General features: G+C 45.2%; 1 protein-coding gene across 8 annotated transcripts in view; it reads right to left on the bottom strand.

Moving 5' to 3' along the window:
* The window catches only part of PRKCA (protein kinase C alpha), a 386878-nt gene extending 369665 nt beyond the window's left edge, over positions 1-17213 (bottom strand). For 7 of the 8 annotated variants that reach the window (XR_014820939.1, XR_014820938.1, XR_014820940.1 and 4 more), the window contains exons 1-2: positions 16799-17213; positions 13539-13570 (exon numbers count right to left, since the gene is read on the bottom strand). Coding sequence is in view for 3 of the 8 variants with exons in the window: in XM_084984029.1 (XP_084840155.1) it covers positions 13539-13570; positions 16799-16971 (205 nt within the window). In the remaining 5 variants the exon portion in view is untranslated. The remainder of the gene's footprint in view (positions 1-13538; positions 13571-16798) is intronic. The other variant, XM_084984031.1, reaches the window with a different exon arrangement.
* Between the last annotated feature and the right edge of the window lie 5206 nt (positions 17214-22419).

Raw genomic sequence — 22419 nt, 5'->3', positions numbered from 1 at the left:
TGACCTGGGGAGTGGTTCCAGCAGTGTTGGCTTTATGGTAATTCATTAAACCATACGTTTTCTCTGTGGTTTTCATATATCTGCATTTTACAGTGCAAGGTTGAAAAGGTATAATCCAATTTTACTCCCTAAGAATGCTCTAAAGCTGAACTCTCCATCACCATAGCCACTGACTACATGTTAACTTGTAATTAAAGACAAAAATTCAGTTCTACATTTCAGGTTCTTTAAAGCCAGCCGATGCTAGTGGCTACCATACTAGATAGCACAGATTACGGTGCATTCGCAGCATCCCAAAACTATTGGACAACAGTCTAGAGAACAGCTAGCTTTCCAGATCAAGCTCTGAATTCCTAATTCAGCTCTCCAGGAGAAGAGGGGGGGGAACCTGGCAAATGCCTGAGATCCTTGATCTTCAATGGCTTCCATTCCTCTCATTCTGCTTGGAGCTAAGACTCCTGGCAACGAGAAGCAATGTGAACCCAACAATCACCCAGGAAGCACAGTGACCAGAGGCAGACCCCACCCGACTGACATTACTCCAATGCAACTAACAGTAATAAAAAACAGGAGTGGTCCGATTTGTTATCAAGGAAGACATGTGACTGCAGCAATGCATGATTAGATAGACCATACAACTTCGATAAAAAAATGACTTATCTCCAAGGTTATAAAATTAGACGTACTGTGGGATCCTACATGGGACCCTGTGACAAAGGAAAATATAGTGAAAATTCAAACAAGCACTAAACTGCAGTTATTATAGCACCAATGGTCATTTCCTGTCCTTCATAATTAATAATCTGGTTATATAAGATGCCAAGGCTAAGTGAAGCTGGGCAAGAGATACAGAAACTCCCTGTATCTTACCATTCTTCAACTTTCCAGTGTCTAGAATTAGTTCAAGGAATATTATTGCTTCCAAAGAATTAAGGAGCTTGATGAGAAAAACTCCAGGTAGCACCAAGGACGGTTTTATCACTTGAGAATGCAATGAGGTTGAGCGTAAGTCTCAGCCTCCACCCACTGCCCCACCCTGGAATCAACTATTTTTTCTAGAAAAGTGAGCTGCATTTGAAAAGGCAGGCTGTTATTCAAAGCAGGCAATCACTTCCATAGGGCAGCGGGCACAAAAGAGGTGGCATGGAAATGTCCTACTCCTAACAAGTCCTATCAAATCTTCAAATTCATTCCTCAAAATTACTTAGAATTTTCTCATTTTTAATCTGGTTCCAAGACTCTTGGAGCAACCAAGATGTCCGAGAGTAAGGCACGGAAACTCACCAAGGGAAAAAGAGGAATCATCATTTTTGGCTCTTTTAAAACCACTTAGAAATCTAGGACATGAAGGAAAATTTTCCAAGGAACAATTACAAGACTGGTGTTTGGATTTAGACAAAAATACTGAAGGCGGCATGTACATGCGTCTGTGTTTAACTTCAGTCCCATCATTTTGTATATTTTGCGTATTTATGCATCTATTTTTTAGAACCTCAATTCAACAAACTAAGGTTTGACGTCTATATTTGCCTGTACCATTGTTCAGAAATAATTTCAATTTTAACAGCAGGATTACTTACACTGCAGAAGACGCAACTACTAAATAAACTATGGTTATATTTAGTCACCCTTCAAATCTTTGGGGGGGACTAAAAATATGTACATTTGTAGGTTAATTGATTTGTACATATTTTAGGAAATAAAATGCAAAATCAGCTCTGTTGTAATACCTCAGTGTAAGAACAGCAGCCTTACAGAGCTATGTAGCTCGAGACGAGCTAAACTTAGACAAAGTCAAATATGGAATTGAGTCATTTTCCTCGCCTGTGAATTCATCCAATGCAAATTCAAAGTCTTGAGCATTTAATATTTTAAATGAGGTCTGCTATCAGACCGGTAATCTAAATTATGAAAGATAAACATTCAATTCTTAATAAAACTCCCAGGCTTCAAAGCAAGATGCATGTTTGTCTCTAAAAGGCACTGCCACATTTTTAAATGCAGTAAAAGCCAATCTAGTGCCTGCTTTGGTTGCAGATTTCCTCGTACTTTTATAGAGCTTATGTGGATGAGCACCTATTCTCACCGGCAATAGAACTTAATTAAGATTTAAGACGACAGAGTACAAGTGGAAAAGTTAATGAGCAACCAAGAAGCAGGAAGATGTAGTGGGCACAGTGTCACCGTATGGGAGTTGGGGGCTGGAGATTTCTTTTTTGCTTTTTAGGGCTGCACCTGCAGCATATGGAGGTTCCCAGACTAGGGGTCGAACGGGAGCTGTAGCTGCTGGCCCTCACCAGCACCACACCAGATCTGAGCCGCATCTGCAACCTACACCACAGCTCATGGCAACACCGGATCCTTAACCCACTGAGCAAGGCCAGAGATCGAACCTTTGTCCTCATGGATACTAGTCAGCTTTAGTAACGGCTGGGCCACGACGATGGGAACTCCAGGAGCTGGAGATTTAGATATCACACTGTTATGGTCGAGTTTACAACAAGTTACTAAATTCTGGGCCAGGTCCACAGCTGTAAACTCAAGGACCTCAGACATACGGTCTCCAGAACCTCTTCCTGCTGAAAATTCAAAGAACATGGCTCTTCAGGAAGCTGTGGCAATAGAACTCACCAAGGAGGTCAAGGTCAGTACTTAAATGGACACCAATTCAGATAATTAACCACCATTTAAATATAAGCCTGTATTTAATTACCTATTAATGTATTAAATATTTAAGAACAATCCAGGTTCTTGGCGACTAAAATTTTGCCCATCTGACCTGAATATACTCTTGTCTTTTTGTGTTTTTCCTGAGCTGCTCCCAAGGCACATGGAGGTTCCCAGGCTAGGGGAACGAACTGGAGCTGTAGCCACCAGCCTACACCAGAGCCACAGCAATGCGGGATCTGAGCCATGTCTGCAACCTACACCACAGCTCACGGCAACACCAGATCCTTAACCCACTGAGCAAGGCCAGGGATCAAACCAAAACCTCATGGTTCCCAGTCGGACTCATTAACCACTGAGCCATGAAGGGAACTCCTACTTTTTTTTTTTTTTAAATCCTAAAAGTAAGTCTTCGCCTAAGTTCAGACTGTTAGGACAAAATATACAGAATATCAAGTATAATTTGACCTAGAAGAGACACATGGGAAACACAAACAAGAACCAGAAGTTAATGTACTTCAGACCTCAGATAAAATCTGGGACTTCGTTAATTCACCAAGTTAGCCAAAGCATCTTGCTCACAAGTGAGCCTGTCAAAGTTAGTGTCATGAAGGCTTTATTCTTCCTGAGTTTATACTTAAATTACGAAAAACCTTACTTAGTATTACACCTTTCATCAATGAGCCTAGAGCCTTCACCGAGTTATCCAGCCCCTTTACCGGTGCTCTTAATTATTCTACAGCATTTCATTCCATTCACTTTAGACAACCATGGCAAGTCTTAAACTGTTCCGTCTCCCAACAATCTTTATGAAAATGACTCTGCAAGGTGATCTGCACATCATCACAGACTCAGCTCAACACCAGCAGGGGCCATGCTGGGTAGGACAAGTTAAGCTAGAAAGGGGAACTAAGACAATGCATCTCTTAGCCCTTCAACCAGCTTGATTTTGAACCTCGAGAGCAAGTAAACATCAGTCCTGCATGCTTCTGTAACAGAAAATGAAATTCAATCAGGAGAATGATATCAAGTTTCCCATGTTAATCAGTCAGTCGCATGGAAGAAACTAAGGTGGGACTAAAGCATCACTTAGTGATCAAACTCCACATGTGAAAACACTGGATTGACTCAAAAGATTTCAAAATGAGGCAAATGATTCACAATGTGATCATTTTGTAATCCACCTACGTGTTAAACATCCACAACTTATGATTACGACGACATTAAGCACCTTTTAGAAGAAAAAAGTTCAATTTAAAATACCCCTTACAGTGTAAAATAGTTAGGCATCAAGTTGCCATTTCTGAAGTCTTAGAAGTGAGTAATCTCCCATTTTCACATTTTCAGATAGTTATGTACCATGCATTAATTCAACAAAAAGAGGAAAAATAATTTAAGCTCATTTACTGCCACTTAACTTCAAAACAAATCCAAATGGCAACTAGGAAACAAAAGCCTTTACAAGAATGAGGCTCACGTTCCCAAATCAATAAATTTTATTCCAATTACAAACAGAACCACAAAGCATACTTTATTAGAAAACCTGAGGGAAGGAAGACCAAGTGAAAAGATGAGAAAGACGAATTAGCTACGTATCAGTACAATTTCACATACTAAGCAGCTACTGCAACTGAACGCCTTCACTGCCTCAGCCTGCTCAAGCAACTTAACCTCTGAACAGCGTCCATCCTTACAGAGCAGGGACAGGAATGCCAGCTCCCCCGAGGGCGGTGACATGTTCCAAGCACACATCAGCGTTGGTAGCAATTTTATGTGAGCCCCCTTTGTTCTGCAGATCTGAAATCCCAATAAAAACCCATCTTATGCTCGCAGCTGGGGTGCTCTGTGGCACCCCCTTCCCTCTCCTCAGTTTCTAATCAGGGCTAGAACACTTTCTCCAGAGTCTAGACCCAGGGAGAGAAGGAATAACTAGCGACAGCGACCCGGAGATGCTGTCTGAATAGAATAAGTATGTAGTTTTAAAAATAAAGTGATTTACATAGTGAAATGTTTTAATATTTCCCTTCTTAATGTATGTGCACCTATGAGGACTCAGTGCATCCCCTCCAGTCCCCACCTCCACGCTGCAAGACCCGGCACTTCCAACAGGAGGCTGTCATCCGTGGTACCAGCTTCAGAGAGAACCTGGGATTCCTGTCTAAGCAGCACACTTTCTAAAACATTTTCCAAGCACCGATACCATCTATCTTTCACACGGTTACGATGCTCTCACCTCCTGTCACTGTCCTATTTTTCTGAAAAATGAGCATGACAAGAGGAAATCGTGGATCAGCGTAGAGGAGCCAGCGCGTGGGCAAGGACGCACGTCTCCAATCTGCTCTGCTTGGGGATCGGTGCCGATTTCTCCAGGGAGCAGGGTCCCCTAATGCACAGGTCACTCATCTCTTTCACAGCATCTCCTCACTTGAGAGCATCTTGCCCCAGGCTCCCCCAAGGCATGCAAAGTCTATACTTCCTACAAAGCCAAATTGGAAGCCACCTCCAAAAGAACCCAGAAAGTATCTTCCTTATCCTCAATCAGCTCCTTACTGGGTTCAGGTTTATTACGATGAGTTGTTTTCATTCAAGCGGCCAGGCTCTGCCCTGCAGTGTCTGGCACAATACGCACATACAGTGGAGGACCCAGTGTGTGGCAGGCTCCCCCATGACAGGTAGTGAGCCCGGAAGGGTTCCCAAGTTGAAGAACGTCATCCTTCCACACCTCTGCCATCAAATAAAGGGTGCAACAATTTCCAACAAAACAAGAGGAATGGTGAGGCCACAGGGTGACCAGCTTAACAGCATAGGGACTGAATCCCAGCTCCACTATCTCTTAAACTACGTGACCTTGAGCGAGTTAGCAAACCTCTGTGCCTCACTGCCTCCACTTCCTCATCTAAAATGGGGGCAACACTGTTTCCTTCCCAAGTGTTACGAGGATCAGCTGAGTAATCCAGTGCTCCGGACAGGATTCAGGCACTACCTGGGTGATGGTTACTGTGTTTCCAGTACAGGAAAATCCCTAGGTCACAGAGCTGTGTTACTGTACAGGAGGCACTACACACATTACCCCCAGAGTCATGGTGTCACCAACAGGAAAGGTGACACTTGAGCTAAATCATCTCTAAAATAGAATTTTGTTCAGAATTCAGCTGTTAATTGGATCTTCCTCTTATCCTGTTTCTCATACAGATTGATCCAAGTTGGATCTAAACTTATTTACAGAACACCTTCGTGCCCTATACGTCCATTCTTATTTCCTAATCACCTACTGGAGTAACCCCAGATAATACAGGTGGATCTTGTATTTCCCTAAAAGCAGAAATTGGAGACTTACACTGAGGGGAAAAAACACAGCAAGAGAAAATATTAAAGATGAACTGTCCTCATGCTAATCTTACTTTGAAAACTCACTCTTAATTCTGATGCTGATCATTAAATCATTTCCCTCTTTCATTCTTGATAGAAATCTATTTCCAGAAACCATTTTCTCCCTTTGTATAATTTAATAAAGGGTTTCTTTTGAACATAGAGCAATTTCAACTAGACTGTTAAAACCATGCCATCCCAAAATATGTCTTGGCCCAAACATGAGGTTTCAATTTGATGGGAGAGACCTGAAATAAAGCATTTGTCATGGAAGTTCTGACAGAGGAGGATGGCAAGGCCTTAATTCTATGTCACCAGGACATGGTTCAGCATTTCCCTTGATGACATCATTCTTTCCTCCCCTTTAGAAATCCAGACTTTGAAAAGTACCAGAAAAGTTTCCATTTGGCTCTGAAAAATGTTTAACTGTTAACATCTGAACCTATGCTCCTACCATCAACCTGGTCAACTCTTCAGCACTTTTTGGTTGTGTCCCTGGCATGCATTAGTTCCTGGGCCAGGGATTGAACCCAAGCCCCTGCAGTGACAACGCTGGATTCTTAACCTACTGACACACAAGGGAGCTCCAGCACTCATTTCTTTAAAACTAATATCTGGTGCTTTTGAACTAAAGTACACAGAAGAAAGCTTAACAGCAGGCATGTCTTGGTGTTTAACAGACATGAGTTTTTCCATCCTTCCAATTGACTGAGGCCTTTAAAGGAACTGTAACTCGGTTTCAACCATTCTACCCCAGCACCCCTACTGCCAAGCTCCTCCATCCCTCCTCACATCAAGGAGCAAAACCTTTCAGGCGCAAGAAGTTTAAAAATACCAGAAGCAAGTTAAGCTACTGCTTCCCCTGGAGCACGACCATCTGGTTTTTGCTATCAGCAATCACAAAGTATGTTTAGATGACTGTACCAAACATATAATGGAGCTGGTTTTAATTTTCCATCCTGTACCCAAGGCATACCCCTCCCCACTCCTGCTGCAGCCACACTACACTCTTGTCCCACATGTAGGCAGGACGTTTCCTTTCTGATGCCCGGATGCTTCTCTAAAGCTAGAAGGCAGCTCTGTTCAGTGATTTATTCCTCTTGTACTCATTTGTGAGGTTTAACATCACGTACAACTTATTATACACATTAGAATTCTCTGTTCTGTATTTTGAACGAGTACGCTCAGCTTCAGAAAGCACTCTTCAGCCATTTCAAGATCCACCCTGGCTGACATAACTCTGGATAATAAGATAGAATTTAAAAAGTAGTCGGCAGGCAGAAGTCACCGTGATCCTTCTGGCTACGAACATTCATATCATATCTCTAACATTTATATACTCTTACACCCAGCAAATATTTACAGCTGAACATCAGGCACTGTGTGAACACACGGAAAGCAGAAATAAGACTCAGTCCTTGCTCTCAAGGCAGGCAGAGGAAACAGACAAGAAATACTACAGGGCAGAGGGTCCTAGGAGAGGGAGTGTGTCCAGAATGGCAGGGAGGATGGAAGAGACCGGAGTTAAACCGCAGGCTGAGACTCACAGGTGTATCACCTGGTAGGGTTGGCAGGGGGAGGAAAGAAAACCGTTTCTGGAAGAACATGGCTTAGAGTGACTAGAGGATGAGAAGATGGAAAGCAGCCTTAGATGAGTCTGAAAAAGGTGGTGGGATTTAAGACTTGCAATGCCCTGCCAAGGAGCCGGACTTCATCCCAATTAAGGCTACTTTGAAAAACACTGAAGGAAAAATTGAGCCAGCAAAGGGTTAATGGGCCTAGAAACTTAAATTTGACCATCATCCCAGAGCATCACCGGATAGTAAGTTACACCAGAACGTCAGAGGAAACCCACATGTCATATTCCTCTATAACAATAAATACTCGGTTCCTCCCGCCTGGTAGCAGGATAAGGAACCACTCTGTCAACCCGGGCATCAGCGTCTGGTAGGGAGCACGTTTGTGAATAACACGCTTGCAGATTCAAACAGTGGCGACTCAGAAAGCCGTTCATCAGCAGTCACTTCAGAAGCAACGTGCACCAGACAGGAACCCCCAGTGCCTCCACCTCTCCACGGTCCCGCCTTCTAACAAGTATTAATGTGTTTCTGGGGAGGAAACACTGTTAGTCGTTCTAACTGTCCACCTCAACCGCACATCACTGCACTTTAGGCGGTATGGACAATTTCACCTTTGAACTCGAAATAAAGCTTCGACCTGACCTCAGTGCAAACCCCCCGATTTTGAATTATATTCATGCTCACTTGGATCTTTCTGGAACCATATACATAACCACCGTATCTACAGTTAACATAGTGTCTAATTTGGGAGTGTGGGGTCACCAGGTAAGTGGGGCCCTGAGATGCTGACCTGTTTTGAAAACGGACAATCACGGCATCACCTTTGAAAACAGGCTGTCACTGAGTCTCAGGGTGACCCAACCCAGTACACAGCAAAGACAAGGGACTGTCCAAGGTAGCCCACCTGGCCATGCGGCCCCATCCCGTTCTCAGCCCCCTTTCCCTCTGCTGGCACTTGCTATCTACACTGTTCACCTCTCAGAACCCTGAAGCCCGGATGAGAATAACTAGACACCTTTTTGAAAAGCTGCCAACTCAATCCTCTCTTAAAGGTCACCCTCCCTTAGATGGGGCTGTGTTTTCTGGAATTCCTTAACTCCCACAGACAAAGGGGTGGGGACTATCCCCCCCCCCTTTTTCCTTTTTACGGCCACACCCGCAGCATATGGAAGTTCCCAGGCTAGGGATCAAACTGTAGCTACAGCCACTGACCTACGCTACAGCCACAGATCGGAGCCACACATGCAACATACACCACAGCTTGGGGCAACACCAAATCCTTAACCCACTGACCAAGGCCAGAGATCGAACCTGCATCCTCATGGATACTGGCTGGATTTATAACCCAATGAGCCACAACGGGAACTCATTCTTTTTCTTCCCTTAAACATCAACTACCATCCAGCTCAGGTGAGCCGAAATAGCTACCCTGAAACGGGTCTGTCCAACAGAATGTCATCAGCAAAGGTGCAGGAAGGCTGATTTTTTAACTCGACAGAAAAAGAGAGCTTCCGTTAGAGACACAGGTTTAGCGAAACACTTGGTGTGTTCTTAGCAGGAAAATGGCTCGGGGTTCAAAAGTGCCTGGACATGAACTTGAATTCATTCCCTGCAAATAGCTCCAACATCCCGGGTGGACCATTACGGAACCAACAGCCTTCTGCTGATCACGGTCATCCAAGGGAATTAACTCTGATGCTGTCTCTTTAGGGTGCATTCACTGGAGGCGCTGGGTGAGCAGTACATTTTAATTTGTGACATTCACCAAGAGGTAAAGAATAGAAAAAGCAGGGAAAACATGGGAGGCTAAGCAGATGTAACAGACTGTTTGGCACTGGCCAATAAGCAGGTCACATTTTGAGACACTGTTTCTATCACTGTAATTAGAGACCTGCAGGAGTCTTGCTAACTCTGAAGAGGGGAAAAAAATTGAGTTGGCTGGTTCCCTTTTCCAGTAGAGAGTAGGAGATAAAACTGCTTCAACTCCACTGCCCCAGAGGCAGAGAATATTCAAGCAGCAGGATGCGTTGCCCTGCTCTGAGACAACTGCCTTTGGAAGCAGCCGGAGCAGGACAGAAAAGCCCAACTGGGGACAGACCTTCAGGGTCTGAATCTCAACTTGATCAATGAGCAGGCCAGACAAACTCCTCTTCCTTTTTTAGCCCAGCTCTCCAATAGCCTCAGAGATGAGGTGAGCACTGACCAGATCAAGCAGACCTACAGAACATGAAGGCCGACAAAAGTCAAAAGGCAAATTCAAGTCCTGGGGATTGTCTTCCTTCATCTTTAAGGACCTTAAGGTTTCCATGGCTTCAAGATCTACCCTGTGTCCTCCTCCGCAGCGTTTACGGCACTTGGCTCCACCGTGTCAGACAACAAATTCTCACAACGTGATCATCCCATGTTACAGGCCCTGCTAACATCTTCGGGGCCGTATCCCTGCGCTGCAATATTAGGATGGCATGGAGACCACCAAATAACAGTGGGGGAAACCCAGTACATTTTTTCAGAAAAGCACCCTGCTTTCAATTATATCCTGGGGTGAAAAGGAGTGGAAAAACATTTTATACTTTAAAACACTTTTAGAAAATATGCTTCCTAAATGGCAGAGATTACAAACCCAGTTTTAAGAACTAAAACTTCTCTAGTTTTCCAATTGACTCAAGTTTTTAGTAAATTGACAAATTTTAGATTTTTTGTCTTTTTAGGGCCGCACCCTTGGCATATAGAAGTTTTCAGGCTAGGGGTCTAATCAGAACTGTAGCCACTGAACTATGCCAGAGCCACAGCAACACGGGATCCAAGCCAAGTCTGACCTACACCACAGCTCACGGCAACGCCAGATCCTTAACCCACTGAACAAGTCCATGGATCGAACCCTCAACCTCATGGTTCCTAGTCAGATTGGTTCATCACTGAGCCACGACAGGAACTCCCAGCAAGTTTTAGATTTAAAGCTACCTTACACCATGCATATATGTGACTCAATCCTGGCCACATGCACTTTTCAAGCTGAAGGATACTTAGCCACAGATATTTATCTACCGACCAAAGCAAAATGCTGTGTACTAATAGCTGGAAGACACTGCCTGTGTCATGTGATGGACAAGGCATACTTAAAAGCAGCCTCAAACTCCAGCTGCCATCTCCAGAGGGTGTGTTGCCAAAAGCACGGAGAACCAGGCATTCTTCTGAATAAGAATGAGCCTCTCAAACAGAACAGCAAAAGTTAGAGAACATGAAAGAAAACTTGAATATAGTCTAAGATGGTCAGAGGTCAAGATTGAGGCAAGTGTCCCGATAGGAGACGTTAGGTAACTACTGTGCAATTAAAGAGCACTGGCCAGGGTTTCCTTTGCGGCACCACAGGTTAAGGATCCAGCGTTATCACTGCAGCAGCCTGAATCGATGCTATGGTGTGGGTTCCATCCCCAGAACTTCCATGTGCCGTGGGTAGGCAAGGTGGGGAAAGCAGCATTATCCTGAGCTAACCAAGTTACAACAAATAAAGTAATGGGTTAGTACAAGCCTAGTCAAACACTGAACACAAACAACTGTAACAAGTTAGCCTGCTACAAACAGACCTACACTTGAAATGTCCTCTGTGTATTAAAATCTGTAAATGCAACAGGGGAACTCATTAGATCTGGTTGAATTCTTCAAAGGAATAGTAAACACACGTTCACTGCTAGAATCTGGTTTGTAAACTCAATTTCAAACATTAAGCAAACTCACAGGATAGAAACAGCTGAAACATCTTTGAAAAAAGTGCTCAAGCTTACACAGGAGATGGCACTTGAAAGAAGTCCTTTTCACCTACCAGACCAAAAATGCACAAGATTTATATTATCCAGTATCACTAAGAGTGACGAGAATGGGGATGCCTTCATACTGAAAATATAAACTGAAACCTTTCTGGAGAACAATTGAGTTATGGTCATTAAATGTTACAATGTAAACACACACAGGATCTACCGTTAAAAAAATACTTGTACCAGTAAAGGATATTAGCAGCTGTTATTTGTACTATGTACTAGTAAGAAGTTAGAAACAGTGTGCCCTCAAGAGACACAGGTGACTAAATTTAGTATTTCACATGCAATTGAATAAAGTAGAACTGGTGTTTGATATGTAAGGATAGCCCCCATCCAATGCTGAGAAAAGCAGAATGATCGAAAATTTTGACGTTCTTTAGTAGTATGTGTAAGTGAATGAATGATGTCTTAGAAATGATCCTTGAGGGTCAGAGCCTAGTCAAACATTGAACACACACAAACAACTGTAACAAGTTAGCCTGCTACAAACAGGAAGGGAAAAGGGAAAACAGTTTTTATACAGTACACAACTTATGAGTATCACTTTCTAATTTAGGTAAAAGGGAGTGATGCTGACGTGAGACTCATCTGCCCATCCACTCGAAGTTCAATAGATGTTCTCTGGGAAAACCACTCAGCTCCTGCTGCAGCCTAATAGGCCCACTCCAACAAAATCTGCAGTTCTAAAGGAGACCAACCTTATCCTAGATTCTTCGTATGCAGAAAAACGTGTGCTTTGTTTTAATAACATGCCCACTTTCTCCTGCACATTGTCTAGAACATTTAGTAAATATTTTTCTTCCGAGTTTCCACAGGTACCCAAACACACTACCAAAAGTAACAGGAGATGTGAATCTCATTAGCCCCGAGTCACAGGTTACATCTTTCAACTTCCGAAAACCATGTTTCAAAGACTTCGAACGCTGCCTATGAAGCTCAGGCCCCCAACTTTGAGAACTGGAAAGTCACATCTTCCTTTTATCCCTTTTAAAGGGACTGGCAACACGCCTTTCATTCTTTTACAAAGGACTCTCCATTTCTCCATGTAACTCTCAAAATAATTTATTCAATACAGGTTCTAAGCACACACTGTGGGAAAAAAAGCAGAACATTGATGGATTATACCATAATACCGGCACCTGAAAAAGGCTTTAAAAATATATGTAAGAAACAAGTTCACAAGTACACACACACAAGGTTTTAAAAGACTTATGTTACTTACTAGCACAGATGTTCAAGTTACTAAGAAAGTACACCCAGTTTGTCTCCAGTGCACTTAGTATTGAACAGTGTTAGGATGGTATTTTCCAGGCTAGAATAAACTTTCCACTTGCCCTAATAAACGCATGCCCAGATGGGATATGTAACCAGAACGAAGTAAACACAATAAAGACAGCGGGCCGGAGAGCTGGAAGGTGGTGGGCTAATGAACCTGGGAGGCCTTCACCAGCAATCAAGTGTTCTGACAAATGTTTAAACAATACGAGAGTATGGAAAATAAGATACCTGGAGTGTGTGAAATGCAACTACAGAGCAGAGGAGGAAATGACTTCTTTGTGGATGCAACGGGCAGTATCAGATGCTGTCACACAGTTAACGTAGAGGAATAATGTGCCTTAGACCACGGCAGCCAGTCATCACCGAGTCATCTACACAACTTTCAAACGTGCAAAGCTTTGTTCGGGATGGTAATCAAAAAAACCAGAAACTAGTGTGATGCATGGCCTAAAATTAAGAGTCCAACCCAACACAAAGGTAAAAGATGAACAAAAACAGGAAGAAAGAAAAGCCACACAAAGTGTTGTTTTTTTTTTAAAAAAAAAAAAAAAAACACCCACACAAGACAGCAGTTTCTGACAAGAATGTTCTTGGCGCAAAAGAAGTTACAGGAAGGTTTTCTTCCTTAAAAAAAAAAAAAAAAAAAAGCAGATCTGCAGATTACTAGACAATACCATACAATTTTTTTGAGGCCCAAATTTATAGCCCTCATATTTTCAAGATACCTAAACTTTTTCTTCTTTTGGATCACAAAACTGGAAATGCTGTTCCCGTTCGGAATACTAATTTCACGTTGTACTTGAAAATAAAATCCAACATGGCAGCTTACCTTGGCACTGGAAGCCTTGTTTCCCAAACCCCCTGAAAAACAAACAAGAACAAGATTTCTTAACATATTTTGTGTTGGATACCATGTTTTTAAAGCCAGTTATGTGACAAAGCATTCTACAGAGTTAAAGGTTTGACCATGAAACCCAAAGATGTGACAGGAAACACACACCTCAATAGCTCATAGTACAGTATTGCTTCAACTCTGAAAAGATTCAGCCTCAGAGTTCCCGTTGTGGCTCAGCAATTGATGAACCCAACTAGTATCCATAACGACGGGGTTCCATCCCTGGCCTCTCCTCAGTGGGTTAAGGATCCAGTGTTGCCGTGGGCTGTCGCGTAGACCGCAGATGTGGCTAGGATCTGGCGTTGCTGTAGTATAGGCCGGCGGCTACAGCTCCGATTTGACCTCTAGCCTGGGAGCCTCCCTAGGCCGCAAGTTTGGCCCTAAAAAGACCAAAAAAAAAAAAAAAAGATACAGCTTCAAAGGCTTACCAAGCTATTTTCAAGGTATTCAAGGTTCAATTTTTTTTTTTAACTTTGCTATCAATGCTGAAATTTCAAGACAAGAGCATGAATATATTCAAAGTTGTTAGCTACAAATAACAAAAGGACCTTACAGTCTAAGATGACTTAACTTAGTCCCTTAAGACCAACTACAAGTTGTTTCTCCCCAAAAAGTGGCTTGTCATTTGCTATGTTTAACTTTCGCCTAGAAATTGCTAGAAAGCACCACTCAACATTAAATTTTGAGCTAAAGGAGTCAGATTTCACAAAGTGTTACCCCTATTGTTTGCATGAGATTATGATCTAGTTTTACTGAGAATCAGTAACTTCCAAAGCACATTCAGAAGCTATATTTTGTTCTTAATAAATTACTTCAGAGAATTTACTCTCTGAGCAGAGAACCCTGACATGGACATTAAATTGCAAACAGCATTCCAACTAGGATGAACTACATTAAAATTCTCAGAAGGTTATTAGTCATAATCTCTTGCTTTCCCTAGCATTTTAAATTTATAAAGCACTTCACATCTTTAGTCACCTCCCCCCAAAAACAAACCGATACAGTAAGTATCAGAGCTTTAATTTTTAAATGATTTATAAATCAAGGATTCAGAGAATACGGAAACTTGAATAAAACCACTGTTAAACACTCCTGGTGAATGTTTTCCTGGAACTTCCAAGTGGTTGCTTTACAGTTAAATGGAAAAGTGTTGCAGGGATTACTCTGAGGACCAGGAGATCCGTATTTTCCACATCACAGTATACCCGGTGACCTGACAGGCCATCAGGTCACCAGGGGTTAACAATTGAGAGTGGAAAGACTTTAGCTAGCCTGAATAAGGATGCTGCAACTCCCCTTACTTTACCTACTTCCTGTGAAAGTCATCAGTCTCACTGTTCCCATCTTAATGGAATGTCACAGCTGTATCCCCCCCGCCCTGATGCTCCAAGAACTAAAGTAGCCTCATCTAGTGATGACCTAACTCCTCGGAGCTTGAGTGCTCCATAAATTACGTACTGGAAATCAGAGGTGGCTGTGCTTCATATAAGTGTACTTTTGAGCCAATGTCTCAGAAAGAATGCAAAAATTAGGCCCCTTATTAGTATGTTTGTGGGGCTCTCCCTTGATGATTTTTCCCCAGGTGTGATGGACTCAGATCAAGCTACCCATAAAGAAATTAAGCTCTTATTAGCAGCACATGTGTGGGACTTGCCCATTAGAGATGCTTTTCCCCAGGTGTGATGGATTCAGAGCTAAGCCACCCCTAAGAGAAATTAAGCACTTCATTAGCAGCATGTTTGTGAGTCTGGCCGATGAAGACGATCTTCCCCAGGTGTGATGTTTCAGATCAAGCCACCCACGAAGGAGAAATTAAGTACCTCTTAGCACCATGTTCCCGAGTCTTTCCCTTAGAGATGATTTTCCCCAGGTGTGATAGATGTAAGTAGCCATCTAGACCCTTCTCTCGAGGGCCCCAACAAGATACATATATATGCCACACAGCCCTGGTGGCAGGGCACACGGTGTGGCTGTCACCCTGGTGCTGCTCCCAGTCTAGGAGGGGTTGGGGTTAAGGAACCCTAACCACAGCCCTGACTTGGGGCCCCTTCCTACCTACAGAAAACAAGAGGTGGAAGAGGCAGGATATCTGGCAATTTACAGGGCGAGGGGGAGTCTGCTTCTCTAACAGAAGCATCTAGATTTTTCTAGATTTTCTTCAGTTTCTTAAGCATTTGGGGGTGGGGGAGTCACTGACCTTTGGAAGTCGGTTAATAAAAGCCCTAATTCTCTCACTAGGGGAAAAAGCACACACTTTCATCTGGTTTTGCTGGGTTCAGAGACCCCTGAAGCCCAGCCACTTAACCAATTCCCCCCTAAACCCCGAGGGCCTCCAGTTAATACCTGTATTCGTTGGAAGCTACCTGAACTCTTGACACCTTTAGCCTTAACTATTTTTCTTAACTAAGTCCCCTGGCTTCATCAACAGGGTTACAAGTCTAATCTCGTGTTGACAGGGTCTATTTTAAATGACTCCCTCTGCCCTTCTGCCACTTGCCTGCTCCGTTTCCTTCCCCTCCCCCACGGCAAGCTTTCAACAGTTTGCTGCGTCTCCACTCTCGGGCTCACCCAGCAAAGTTTGCGTCCAGCAGATATAAACTACAGTAGGCAGGGACCCAAGGTGCCAGTGGAAGCCGAACCCGATGGGAAACAAAACACACCCCCACCCTCAAAAACGCCCAGCCAGGCTCGCCAACTACTTGGCCCGCGCCGCGCAATCGCCGCCGCTCTGCCGCTCTCTCCTGGGCGTGTTTCTCCAGCAAACTCTGCCCTCGAGATTCTCCTTTCTGATCTCCTTCGCTTACACCCCGGCAAACTGCTCCCCCGTCTGCACCAGGGGCACCAGACCGGCGGAGAGGAGGATCAATGTCACGACCGACCCGGGCCTGCCTCCTTCCTTCGGCCGGGGGTGTGTGACCCGGCGCCGGCTTCCCCGGGAGTTCTGCCCGCGTGTGTGTGGCCCGGGCGGCCGGGCGCGCGCGTGCCTTCCCCGGCCGAGTTGGGACTCCCACCAGCTCTCCAAGTTCCGAGTCAGCCAGCCCCCAGGGGAGAGGCGCCCGGACGAAGAGGGCCCGAGCGAGGGTCCCCGGGAGCGAAAGGACCCCAGACTAGGAGCGACTGCTCCCCAGCCCCAGACACCGCCGCGAGAGGGGTCCCAGCGGCCGGTCCGTGCGCCCCGCCCCAGGCACACCTACCAGATGAAGTCGGTGCAGTGGCTGCAGAAGGTGGGCTGCTTGAAGAAGCGGGCGATGAATTTGTGGTTCTTCACCTCGTGCACATTCTTCTGTCTCAGCGCCCCTTTGCGGGCGAAACGATTGGCCACGTCCTGAGACGCCGTGGAGTCGTTGGCCGGGAAAACGTCAGCCATGGTCCCCCCCAACCACCTCTTGCCTCCGCCGGGGAGCAGCAGCCGGGGAGGGCCGGGTGGGCGGGGGCGGGCGGGGGATGGGCTGCGGGGCCGCGGGCGACCCCAGGCGGGGGGCGCCTGCCAGACGCCGAGGTCGCGAATGGGAGGCACGGCGGCTGCGGCGGCCGCCGAGAGTCGGGCCGGAGCGGCGCGGAGCGGGAGCCGGAGCCTCTGGCTCGCTCGCTGGCCCCACGCTCACTGACAGCCCCGCGACCGGCGCTCGCGCTTCCTACTCTCGGCGGCAGAGGCGGCCCGGAGCGGCGCCGCCCACCGCGCATGCCCCGAGTGCGAGAGCCGCGCGTGCCAGGGTGGCCGCGCGCGGGCGGGGGCGCGCGGGGCGGCGCGGGCGCTGGAGGAGTCGGCGCCTCCGCGTTTTCGGAGCTGCCGGGGCAGGCGAGGAGGCGGCGCCGGCTTGGGGAGGGCCCACCGGGCCCGCCGGAATTTGGGAGCGGAGGGGGGAGGCCGAGAGGGACGGGCCTGTTCTCTTCTGCTGCCTTTTTTTATTTTCCTCCTTCTGATCCGCCCGGCTCTCCTCCCTCTCGCCCTCCTCCTCCTCCTCTTCTCCTTCCGTTCCTCTATCGTCTTCCTCCCCTCTTTCCGTCTCGCCCTCTCCGGCTCATCCTTCTCCTCTCAGCCCCGAGTCCCGGGATGGGGCTCAGCTCCACGCAGCTGCCTCCGCCGCCCGCCTCGGTCCGACTTGCTCTGACGCTGACTTCATCACCTTCTCCATCTTCCAGCACCACGCTTGTCTCTAGAGCGCGATGCCAGCTTTTATAAGTTTGTTATCGGTTTGACGTTTCACCTGCCAAAATGGCCAAACCCCGCCCCTTCTCCGCCCACCCGCGACCACCACGCTGTTTATCATTTACGGCAGGAGAAAAGGAGCGAGTTTCAATCGTGGAAACTGGCCCTTTCGCCCGCCTCCAGTTGTCAGCCTCTGTTTCACCTGCGTCTTGTATAGACATCTAGTTTAGGTGTTAGGACTGGTCGTTTATCCCGTTACTCATTGGCTATCCCAGTTAAAACGTCGAGGATCAGGCTTTCTTGATTTTACCAGCCCAGAATCTTAATTTAGAAGTCGTTTTGCATCCTAAGCTAATTACTGCCATACTGGCAGGTGCAGAGTGCAGCCAGTACATTTGTAAATTACCAAGGAAAACTGCTTGTGAAAAGGGGTCTGACATGGCTATGCAAAGGACCCACGTGGTGATGTACCAACTAATCCCTTGATGAATATTTATTAGCTCTGTCTCCAGGATGCTGAAATACATAGGGAAAATAGCCATCTCCCAGCATTTCATTATTATTTCATTGTCAGCTTCATTAAGCCCGCAAAACAACTTCATGTGTGGAAGACATCAAGAAAGAACGCATTTCAACTTTCGAGAAATGTTAAAAAAAATAAAACTTTTCTAAGATATATACTATCTTACGGCATATCACATAGACCAAATAGCGCTACCATAATTTAGAATTACCCAGTTGAATGCTTGATAATAAGACGTCTCATATTTTGACAAGTGTGAGCTATTGACTGGCCATTAAAGGGGCATTCCTTTTGCCGGCCTGTTTACAATCTCTCAAGCCAATGTAGTTGGTGCTTAAAGAGATGCACCTGCTTGATACCCTGATCAGAAATTTTGCCACCCATGGCAGCCCCCTCCAGTCTAAGGAGGCAAAAAAAAAAAAAAAAAAAAAAAAAAAAAAAAAGAAGCAGGCAAGGAAAGGAATGAAAAGCAGGGGGTGTCTGGAAAACATGGCAAATTCTCTACAAAACACCATACATATCTCAAGCCATGGTTGATTATTGCTTAATACTTGTAAATCAAGTGGAACACTAGAAAGAAACACAAATTCCATCCTCACAGCCATGTGTATTTAAGACAGGAGTTCTCACACCGTTTGTGAAGGCAAGCTTCTTCTGTTTCCCTGAAGCTTTGATGTAAGGACAGAAGTAAAATGGGGGGGGGGCAGATAGTGGAATCTCTGAGCAAAGTGATGGGGACGATGAGCTACGACTCAAGAGGGCCTTGGCCTTGCATCACTCGGGTACCCACTGGAGTGAGTGAGCTTAGCAGTGGAGAGACCAGTGAGAGACAACATCTCTCTTTTCTTTTAGGTTGTGGCTTTGCTTTCATACCTCAGTTATTACTGGTTGTTACTTGAGGGCAGAGAGAGAACTAACTGGAAGCTTGCTGATTGCTAGCTAGGCTGAGCACGAGTGCTTGATTGCCTACAGCTGAGCGCAATTGTGGGGTGGGTGTGGGGCTGTCCCTGGAGCGGGGAATCCTCGTGCCCACAGCAAGGCCTGATGGGAATGTGGGCCGTGATTGGCCCCCTGCAGCCCACCTGAGCAGGACCTGCACCGTCCGGCTAAAGTGGAGGGGCTTCCAGAAAGGGGAGATGCAAGGACCGGGGTGGGGGGCGGGGAGTGAAGTGGTCCGTCAGACGTGGGCATTTGTCATTATTTCAGAATCTGCTCTTTCCTGGGGAAGGTGCAGGAAACACAGAGGAACACAGAGTTTTTAATGAACCCTCCTCTGTCCCCTGTTTTTGAGGAGTAAGCTTGATAATCTTTAGAGAGGTGCTGCTGCCTAGCCCAGACTTTTGAAGACCTCAAAGCAAAATACCAGAGATCCCCAATAGGATGAACTGTGTTTTCAGAAGTCCATAATTCCCTAGTACTTGAAAGAAGCAGGATGGAAAACAAAGTTTCCATTTTTAAAAATGTATGTACAGACACAACTGTGTGTGTAAATAAGCTTGTGCATGTACACACAGGCGTATACAAAGGTAAATATACAGCAAAATGTTCATTTATGTGACTACCTCTGGATGGTAGGAATATAAACACTTTTCTGTAAAGAAAGAGAAGCCCTTGGCCTAGGACTTGCATTTTGAAAGCGCATTAGAAACCATAAATTTTAATGTTTTCCTTTCAACAAAAAAGCTTTTTTAAAAAAAACACGAAAGGTTTTATTGCCAGAATTTCATTGCTGTTGTGTGGAGTAGAGACTGTATCAATTGAGTGTAAAATATTTGAGAAATGTGTTTTCAGCCATTGACTCACCTCCTCCTTAGCCCCAATCCACATCAGAGGATAAATTCCCAAGTGGACGGCCCAGAGAGGTTTCTAGGTGTCCAGGATTTGTGCTTTCTCAACAAAGTGCTTTTTTCCCATTTTTTTCCAGTTTTTATCCCGTAGCCATAGCGCAGACCAGATGTGAGAGTCAGAAGTTCTGGGTTTCAGTCCTAGCATCAGCACTTACTGGTTTGTATAATTGGAGTAAATTAACTTCTCCAAGTCTGTATCTCTCCATCTAACAATGAAGACATTCAGAGTTTCCTGGTTGATCAGGGGGCTAAGGATCCAGCATTGTCACTGCCGTGGTGTGGGTTCGACCCCTGGCCCAGGAACTTCTGCAGTGCTGTGGGCATGGGCCCCATTATGTTTTTTAATAAAAATAAAAATCAAGATAGTCATAACTACCCTAGCATTTTCTTAATAATTTAACCAGATGATACGTACATATAAATGGATATAAATATAAATAAAATTAGATGGTGCTTAGTAAATCCTGAAGTCTCATACAAAGGCAAGGTAGGATGATCATTCTCAGCCGAGTCTGCATTTTGGAGAAAATGAATTGAGAGCTCCCCACTTCTAGGCCCATTCTTCCTCCAAAAAGCGACAGATGTATTTCCCTCCACTCCCAGTAACTGTGAGTTAGGAAGCAAGAGATGTCCAGTGAAAGGAGATTAAAGAAAAAAAATCTATCTTGGGAGTTCCCTGGTGACCTGGCAGGTTAAGGATCCAGTATTGTCACTGCAGTGGCTCCCGTCACTCTTGTGTAGGTTCAATCCCTGGCCCCAGAACTTCTACATGCCCTGGGCGTGGCCAAGATTAATGAATTAATTAACAAAATTGCCCACCGCCCTCACCTTGAAGGTGCTTTTTATGAAAGATCATAATGCCTGGATTCTTTGAAAACACTAGTTACAAAAGGACGCAAGCAACTCCCATAGCCTTCCATTCAGCTCTAATTTAATTGAAATGGGAGGCGTTCCCATTGTGGCGCAGCAGAAATGAATCCAGCTAGTATCCATGAGTTCGATCCCTGGCCCTGCTCAGTGGGTCGGGAATTGCTGTGGCTGTGGTGTAGGCTGACAGCTCTAGCTCCAATTTGACCCATAGCCCGGGAACCTCTATATGCCATGGGTGCAGCCCTAAAAAGCAAATAAAATAAAATCATTGAAATGGGAGCAGATATTTAGCAGTCCTTTCCTGGTGCTTTCCTGAACCTGGCTGGGGGAAGTATATGCCCATGTGTCAAAACCATGAGTCCCATGTACCTACCACTCAGCTCCAACAATTATCAATTCATGATGAATCATGTTTTGCCCTCTTATCTCTTGATCTCTAGATAATAAAGTTTTAAACCAAGGCAAAACATGCCAAAACATCAACTCCAGGAAGAAACTTTGGGGGGTGGTGACTAGGTTCATTGTTTGTTGGTTTCTCAGATACTCATATATCAAAACTCATCAAATTGTATGCTTTAAATCGGTGTATAATTATTGTAAAGCAATGGCATACTCAACAAAACTCATAAACACTTTTAAAGCTAAATAGCTAAGTACATGAAAACAAAGGGACAGACCAACTAAAAGACTGCAGAAGAACTAGTTGGTTTTCCCAGAGGGCGTTCAGCTGCCTTTCCCTGGGGGGCTAGGACCAACCCGCTTCGTCCAGTAGGGGTGAGAGTGAAGCTTGGTTCCAATCCCAAAACATTCATGGAGCTCCAGTTTTGCGGCAAGTGCTCCCCTAGACCCAAGAATACAAAAGGAAGAAAACAAGCTCCCTACCCTCCTGGAGCCCAAATTCTTTCTTGTTCTTGTTGCTGTTGTTCTTTTTAGGGCCACACCACAGCATGTGGAGATTCCCAGGCTAAGGGTTGAATGGGAGCTGCAGCTGCCTGCCTACGCCATGGAGTGGGATCCTTAGCGGTGTCTGCAGCCTACACCACAGCTCACAGCAACATCAGATCCTTAACCCACGGAGTGAGGCCAGGGATCGAACCTATGTCATGGATATTAGTTGGGTTAGTTACTGTTGAGCTAGGACAGGCACTCCAGGAGCTCAAATTCTTACTAATGTAACCCAGAAGGGGAGAGGTTCAGGCCTGGAGTGGAGTCTTATTTAAGAAATAGCAGCATCCAACAGGCAAAGGAAATAAGAATGTCCCTCATTTCTCATGGCCATCAAAGAGCATGATATAAAATCCAATTTATAACCCTACCCAGATTTTTCAAGCCCCCTTTCTTTCTTTCTCACCCCAGCACATTCACCGTGACCTCCCACTTTCTCAGTAGCCTCTCAGAACCACCCCCCAAAATAATTACCCACCC

The sequence above is a fragment of the Sus scrofa genome, chromosome 12 (assembly GCF_054392235.1).
Source record: "Sus scrofa isolate SSC_HxYL_T2T_F1_AM1 chromosome 12, Sscrofa_HxYL_maternal_Yorkshire_Landrace_v2.0, whole genome shotgun sequence".
NCBI classification, from domain to species: domain Eukaryota; kingdom Metazoa; phylum Chordata; class Mammalia; order Artiodactyla; family Suidae; genus Sus; species Sus scrofa.
Note: the sequence above shows the minus strand (reverse complement) of the source record. Positions and strands in the feature narration are given on the sequence as shown.